The following is an 8,365-nucleotide window of genomic DNA, read 5'->3' on the forward strand; positions in this document are numbered from 1 at the left end:
TATAATAATATAGTGTCTAATGTTGTATAGATAATGAGTGGTACGGAACCCTTCGTGCGTGAGTTCGACTAGCACTTGACCAATTTTTTTAAATACGGACCTGGAGTTTTTATTTCATTTTTCATGAGTATATATATATATATATATATATATATATATATATATATATATATATATATATATAGGGGAGGTCGGGGCATGATGACGAACGGGGCAAGATGACGAAGTACTGATTTAAAGAAAACTGTACATCCTAAAAATCCCATTTATTTTTCTATAAATTCCTTTAGGTGTATAATACGTCGGGTTACACATAGATGGAGCTATAGGTTTTGCATCGGGTTTAAAAAATCATAACCGCTTTTCACACCTGTTAGATGTAAACATCCAGCTCCAGAAAATAAGCAATTTCGCAGGTTTAAAGAAAAATAGAAGCCCCTTTCATAGTTAATCTTGATTATTGTGGACATTTTAAATATTAGAAGGTAAGATACAACCTAATTTCACTTAATTAATAATTTAATTTTTGCTGTTTTCTAAAAAATGTTTCCTGGGGCAAGTTGACGGAGGCAAGATGACGAATTCGTCAACTTGCCCCACTGTGTATAAAATTAGTTAAATTCATTTTTTGATGTTTTTAGATGGTAAGAACTTATAAACACCGTACAGATAGACGCTCTTGGTCAGAAGACGTGCTTATTGCCGCGTTGCACTCTATTTTGCACGACCATAAGTCAGTTAATGCTGCCAGTATTGAGCATGGAATCCCGGAAGCAACATTAAGACGTTATATAAAAAAGCAAAATAACAACGAACCAATTCCTCTTAGTGGTGGGAGATTCAGAAGAACGTTTTCTGATGCTCAGGAAGCTCAGTTTGTGACCTACCTAACTGACCTGAGTATTAGAGCATTTGGAATTACATCAGTACAATTTAGAAAACTAGCCTACGAATTCGCTGAACTTAACAACATAAACCATCAGTTCTGCAAAACCACAAAATTGGCAGGCACGGACTGGCTTAAGTCGTTCATGAGTAGACATAGGATAAGTCTTAGGACCCCAGAGTCGACTTCGCTGGGACGATTATTCGGATTTAATAAAGTTGAAGTAACTAGATTTTTTGAGTTACTTAGAGAAACTAGATTAAAATACAATTTTACTGCTGACCGCATTTATAATGCAGATGAATCGGGATTATCAACGGTTCCCAATAAAAAGCCAAAGATTTTATCGCCCACTGGTTCTAGGAGAGTATCAAAAGTTGCTAGTGGTGAGCGTGGAAAAAACACCACCGTTGTATGTGCCATGAACGCCCAAGGGAGCTACGTTCCACCCTTTTTTATTTTTGGAAGAGTTAGGATGCGACCAGATCTTTTAAATGGATGTCCTCCAAACTCTGCTGGTATAGCTCAACCCAGTGGATGGATGAATACAGAAGCCTTTGTCCTATACCTTAAACATTTCGTGAAATTTGTTCGCCCAAACACAGAGACACCCGTATTGTTGATCGTTGACAATCACTCGTCTCACACTTCACTGGAAGCTATCAATTATTGTAGGGATAATGGAGTGGTTATGTTGGGACTACCCCCGCACAGTACCCACCGCCTACAACCGTTGGACGTTGGGTTTTTTGGACCTCTCAAGACTTTCTATAGCCAGACTTGTGATAACTATTTGGTAAACCACCCGGGAAAACAAATCACCGATAAAGAAGTTGGTAGGTTGTTCGGGCAAGCTTATCTAAGGGCTGCAACTGTGGGAACAGCTATAAAAAGTTTTTCCGCTTGCGGCATTGAGCCTTTTAATGCTGAAATCTTTGGAGATTCCGATTTTGCGCCTTCTATGGTGAGTGAGAGGCACGTAACTGCGGACAACGAGTTCTTAAGCAGTGACGATGAACCACTAGCAGTTCCTGGGTCTTCAGGCTCAAATAGAATTGATCAAGCCAAAACAAAAAACAATGAAATACAAGATGGTAAACCACCAGCGGTTTTCAACAAAACTGAGCCAGAAAAGCTTGTGAATTTAATTCTCCCAGGACCCTCAGGATTGAATAAAATGGATTCTGCAAAGAATAAAAACTATGAAACACCAGATGTTGAACCCCCATTGCTTTCCAAAAAAAATCAGCCGGCAAGGTCAATGAATTTGTCCCTTCCTGGACCTTCAGGCCTACAGCAAAAAAAATCTGCAAAAAACAATGAAGCACAAGCTCTTGGCACTATGAGTTCATCCAGCTCCAGTCAAACAATCTCTAATGTTGATAGTCGAGTTACGCTACTTGAAATGAGACCCTTTCCCAAATATACACGTCCCATAAAAACTACCAAAAGAATTAAACAAAGGGCTTCTGTTATCACCTCAACACCCAACAAAGAAGAACAGGAAAGAAAAAACAATGAAAAAAACTTAAAAGAAATTAAAAGAAGGAAGGTTGATTCTGTGAAAGTCAAGAGAAATGTATTTCAAGAAAATCGTGAAAAGCAGGTAGGAAAGAAGAAGAAAACTAATGACATTTTTTGTCCTGGCTGCCAGGAATCCTATATTGAGCCTCCTACAGAAGACTGGATTCAATGTAACACGTGCGAGAGTTGGTGGCACGAGTCGTGCACAGCCTACGAAAAAGATGGCACATATACCTGCGACATTTGTTTATAATCGTCATCGTGCCCCTATAGGCTCGTCATCTTACCCCGGTACTGGGGCAAGTTGACGAAAATGCACTTTTTTGTTTTTTTCTTTATATTTTTTCAAGAGTATACTTTTATTTTGTTTTTTATGTTTTATTATGTACCTGAATAAATGTACTAACAGATGAAATGGGATCTTTTTTTTTAAACCCGTTAGTTCATGTTTTGGAGCCTTTTGTATTTTACTTCGCCAACTTGCCCCGATCTCCCCTATATATATATATATATATATATATATATATATATATATATATATATATATATATATATATATATATATATATATAATATAAATTCGGGTCAGAACGTCCTACGACGTTGTCCGATGCTTAACTTCCACCCTGTGCGATTTTCCCATTGATCTTCGGTCAGATTTTTCTCGATCATCGACCTTCTTATTCATTCCATCCATGTTCTTGGGACGTCCTCTCTTTCGTTTACCAGGTGGTATCCAAGGAATGACTTGTTTTGGAATTCTTTCATTGTGCATTCTCTGAAGGTGGCCGTACCATATTAATTGTTTTTGTTCTATATCGTTTACTATTGTTCCCTCTATTCCCATCTGTTGTCTAATGTCTTCATTTCTGATCTGATCCCTCCGTGAAATTCTCATTGCTCTTCTAATCGCGCCCATTTCTGTTGTCTCTAATTTCCTTTTATTCCTTTCAGTGAGTCGCCATGTTTCACATCCATAGAGTAATATGCTTTTAACTAGTGTCTCGTATATATTATATTTCCTGTTTTTTGTAATATCAGTGCTCCATAGAATGCCATTTACGCATCTGATAAAACTCTTCGTGCCTGTATTACTCTGTTGTTTATTTCTCTATCGTCCGTTCCATCTCCTGTAAATATCGATCCCAGGTACCTGTAATCTTCACATGCCCTAATTTCCATATTATTGTCTAAAATAAGATTTCCTGTATTAGCTCCAATTGGAAGGTATTTTGTTTTTTCTGCATTTACTGTGAGACCCCATTTAGCATATTCTTCAATTATTTTCCGCACCATATATTCCATGTCATCTTTGTCGCTTCTGCAATTATGGCCTGGTCGTCTGCAAATTGCAAGGTGTATAGGCATAGATGTAAGGCCTTGGCAATGTAAATTTTAAATAGTGTTGGGGATATACAGCAACCCTGTCGGAGCCCTTTGGTGATAGAAATTTCCTCTGAGAGACCGTTGACTGTTTTTATTTGTGATTTTCCTCCATGGTAAAGATTTTGTACAACTTTTATCAGAGCTGCGTTAATTCTTGATTCGTGCAATACTTCCCATAATTTTATTATTGTTCTTAAACTTCCTGGTTCATTGCAGATTTCTTCTCGATGATCTGTTTCAATGCAAAGATATTATCTGTACATGATCTTCCGCTTCTGAAACCATTCTGCTCTTCTTCTGCGTAGCTGGAGTATTCCTCTTCAATTAAGTTCCTCAGTATCCTTCCATAGAGGCGACTCATAGTGCTGGTAACCGAAATTCCCCTGTAGTTATTGGGATCCTTCCTTGAGCCCTTTTTATATATAGAGGAGATATATGCTTTTTCCACTGTTCAGGTACTGATGACCATTTAAGCACTGGTTAACTATGTTTGTTAACATTCTAAACAGTTTTTTGCTTCCAGATTTTATGAGTTCCGCATATACTCCCTCTGGGCCACATGCTCTTCCATTCTTTAAAGACATTATAGCGGTCTTTATTTTGTTGGTATCCACGTAGATTTCCTCTCCTTCAATGTTTATTTCTGACTGTGGCGGTTCTTGATACTCAGGTCTGTTCTCTGACAACAATTTGGAATAATATTTCACCCATTCTTTGTTGGTTATTATTTCTATAGGGGCTGACTCCTGTTTTTCAGTTGTTGTTGTTTTTATAAATCTCCATACTTCCGTATTCCTTCTTCCGCCTATATACGTATTAATTTCTTTGCATTTGTCATCCCACACTTTATTCTTTTCTTCTTTTACCATTCTCCTCACCTTATTTTTCTTGTCATTATAAGTGCGCTTGTCTAGTTCAGGTTTCACGATTTAGCCATTTCAAATATATAGTATCTTTTTTTTCCTCTACAAGTTTTTCAAGTTCATCAGTCCACCACAACTTTCTGCTCTTTCGTCTCGCTTTTATTCCTAATGCTTCCTCTACGGCCCATGAATACTGTCAATTATATTATTGTATGTTAGGTGAAAAGGCCTTTCCGAATCTTCTATAAGTTTTTCATCAAGCCTGTTCTGATAAAGATATTTGACGCTGTCATGCATTAAACTTTCTAAATTATATCTTACTGTGGTAACTGGCTTCGTTCTTCCTGTTTCCTCTTGGTTGTTTTGTTTAATTTGATATGGTGGAAAGAGAATTTTTAATCTTAAAAGGTAATGATCTGAGTGGTGTCCGGTGCCCCTTAGGATTCTTACATCATTAATTTTTATGTTGTTACTTTGTTTTGTAATTATATAATCTATTATTGATTTTAGGTCAAGTGTTGGTTGAATCCAAGTATATTTATGAATTTGTTTATGTTTAAAGAAACCATTTTTTATTGTTAAGTTGTTAATACTCGCATATGTCAATAAGCCTATTACCGTTGTCATTGATATTTTCTTCTCCGTAAGGGCCTATGATTTTATTATTTTTTCATGAGTATACTGATCAGTTTCTTTACGTGTGTGTACAAATCAAACATTTTTTAGGTAGGCTCGATACATCATTGTATTTATAACGTAATCAGCTTTTAAAAAAGAAAATAAAAATCTAGATCCCTGAAAGATCCGGTATAAGATCCATCGATTTAAATTATTTCAAAGGTTACACTGCTGCCGCTCTGTTTAAAAAGTAGTTTTAAGTATCTTTGACATTTTAAACGAAACATCCGGTACATTATTACATTTTTAGCGATACCAACTAAACTTTTAGTTACGTAATCGAGAGCGCGATTTTTAAATTCATTGTTACCAACCATGGACATATTCGGCGCCGGACTGACTAACTAGAATTTAAATTTCCGATTGAGATTCAGGTGGTAGATCTACTGTAAGAATGTCAAGTTGCCACATTTGTTTATTTATTTCCTAACCCTAGGGGTTTTTGGAAACTCTGATCTGATTGATCGGATTGATTATAGGATTACTAATCCAGTCGTTCGAAAAGTGATCCGAATAATTCGATTTTTGCCATATGTTGTGATCCTACTAACCCTCCTAACGAGGTGGGTAGATATAATCAGCTGATCATCTCTAGTGTAATTTTAAAAGTAACGGTCCGCATAGAAGTATGTATAAAGTTTTTTAATAACCGTTTTGTCCTAAATCACTTTATCTAATGATGATCAAATACATGATATTTGGTTAGTGACCGTGAAAATCAGCATAGCATCAAGTAACTCTATATTTTAAATAAAAGCGCAAAAGCACTATCGGAGACACCCGATAGGAAAAAGATGAAAACTGAAGTACAGAACTTAAGTGGTTTAAAACATTTAGATTAAAATAACCAGGCATAATGAAAGAATGGAACTTGATAGACAATTTCTGAAAATTTTCATCACAATATGGTACATAAAAATTGATATATTTTTTTATTATTAATATGTTGGAATGTTTATTTGATTAAAATAAAGTTTATAGTGTTTTTGTTTTAAATGGCATAATTAGACTAAAATAAAACACATTTTGTTTTTATAAAAAATAGTCTTACAGAAACTAAAAAGTATACTTAAACAATCGTTAAAGAGGAATATTAAGATTATAAAGATTATTTGCTGCATTTACCTCTTTTTATGAAATATATTATATAAATGTGATCAAAATGTGATTGTTAACCCCGTCAATCTAATCAGAGATCTAATGATCCAACCGTTCATAATTAAACTACCAGCTGATTACTCTCAGCACTGATCTTGGAACAGCTGGTTAGTAAAACCTTCTACAATCTAGAGTTTTAACTCAAGGAAACCCTATTATTGTCATTTGTTTTGACACTTTATAGTTTTGTATTACGAGTTTTGAGGTTTTAAAATTAATTGTGCTGTGATAGCTAACAATTCATTCAAGATTAATTTTGTGAGCACAGTCCAGATATTGTTCTTTAGAACCTCTTTTAGTGCAGAGAGTGTACAAGATCGCTTAATAGCCGTTGCAAACTCATCCTGAAGCCTTATTAGAGATATTTTTTTGAAGACGGAAAATGGTAGTAATGACCCTTTATATCCATAAGTGCTGTTAAGGAGGGTGATGTAAATAATAACTGTTATTTATAATTAGTATTTTTGTTTCCTAAAATATTTTGATTAAAAGAAATACGTAGAGTGACAACTTTGCTATTGCCAGTCCAGGCTTAATCACAATTAATGATAATGCAATAAAATTAAATGTGCACAATGGTAAAAAATCCATTTGTTGCAAACTTTGGCACACTCTGCATCTATCACTATCAAGATAAACAAAATAAAAGCATATTTAATATTAATAAACCTTTTTTTTTTTTAAAATTAAATATAACTATTTAGAAAATAATAATTTTATTATACCATATTTGGATGAAAAGAAAATTAGGTATGTGGGTTACGACATAGAAATTTGATTTTGATTTCTTAATATGATTCCTACTTGTAGAGAGCGTCATCTACTTATTTTTAACTGGTTTTGAAGAGTAATAACTTTTTCATCCATTACCTGTATAAAACTACTGACTAAAGAATATACATTTACGACTTTTTTTTATATAAAAAAACATGTTCTCTGGTAAAAATCACTTTGGGTAGGTTCTCGGAATATTTGGAATCAAAATTATCAATACCATGCATTAGTGACATAAATTAAAGATGCTGACTAAATAGTTTGTACAGAATCCCATAAATTTGGGGGAATTATTTTTGTCAAAAGTTTAACAAGAACTGATTTATCATAGTTTTTCGAAACAAATTTATGATTATTTCAAAAAAATAAAAGTTTCGAAATTTATCATTTCCGGTAGAAATAACAACATATTTATTTTTGTCAATAATGACATGTATTAGTAGCACCATTCTAAATATAACTTTAGAACAGTTATCACCAACTTGATTTTTACCAAAGAGACATTTTTACGTAAAAAAATCACACGAAAATGTGTATTTCTTCACTCGAGTAGTTTTAGCAGGTACGGACGAAAAGTTGTAACTCTTCGAAAGGAAACAGTTAAAAAGACATGTAGGTGGCGTCCCCTATAAATAGAAGTCATATAGACATAAATCAGAGTCTCATCCAAAAACTCCCAGACCTGGTGTCCAAATGTGTGATTACTTTCAGAAATTATTTGGAAAAAATCGAAAATAAAAATGAAACTTCCTACACTGTTTCTCTGAAACTAAGCATTTTAGGACATACATTTTATACGAACTTTTTACTTATTTTTTTATCCCAAGAAGAATATGATGCCCAAGTTTCCGAAAACAGTTCGGACCACCCTGTATTTCGAATCCAAAGGGCTAGCACTTGGTTTATACAAAAAAAAATTATATTTTTCTTGACATTTTTCCGGAAAATTTAAAAAAACTTTTTAGTGCCACTTGTTTTTTCACCTGAGATTTCTTTAAGGTGTATCTAAACCTTGCAGTGCTGCCACCTCCTACATTATCCATATTCATCATATATAATCACTGTAATTTTAAGTTTCAACCATTACGTAACATAG

General features: G+C 34.3%; 1 protein-coding gene across 1 annotated transcript; it reads left to right on the forward strand.

Moving 5' to 3' along the window:
- The first annotated feature begins 641 nt into the window (after nucleotides 1–641).
- Nucleotides 642–2,663, forward strand: LOC115891779. The gene has a single exon (XM_030912339.1). It carries the CDS (start codon nucleotides 642–644, stop codon nucleotides 2,661–2,663), a length of 2,022 nt encoding a protein of 673 aa, XP_030768199.1.
- The last annotated feature ends 5,702 nt before the right edge of the window (nucleotides 2,664–8,365 follow it).

Source organism: Sitophilus oryzae, unplaced genomic scaffold (assembly GCF_002938485.1).
Source record: "Sitophilus oryzae breed Bouriz unplaced genomic scaffold, Soryzae_2.0 scaffold_1199_pilon_pilon, whole genome shotgun sequence".
NCBI lineage: Eukaryota > Metazoa > Arthropoda > Insecta > Coleoptera > Curculionidae > Sitophilus > Sitophilus oryzae.

What these genes read in the sequence shown, in the direction of transcription:
- LOC115891779 (XM_030912339.1), top strand. Translation starts at nt 642, where the DNA reads ATGGTAAGAACTTATAAACACCGTACAGATAGACGCTCTTGGTCAGAA.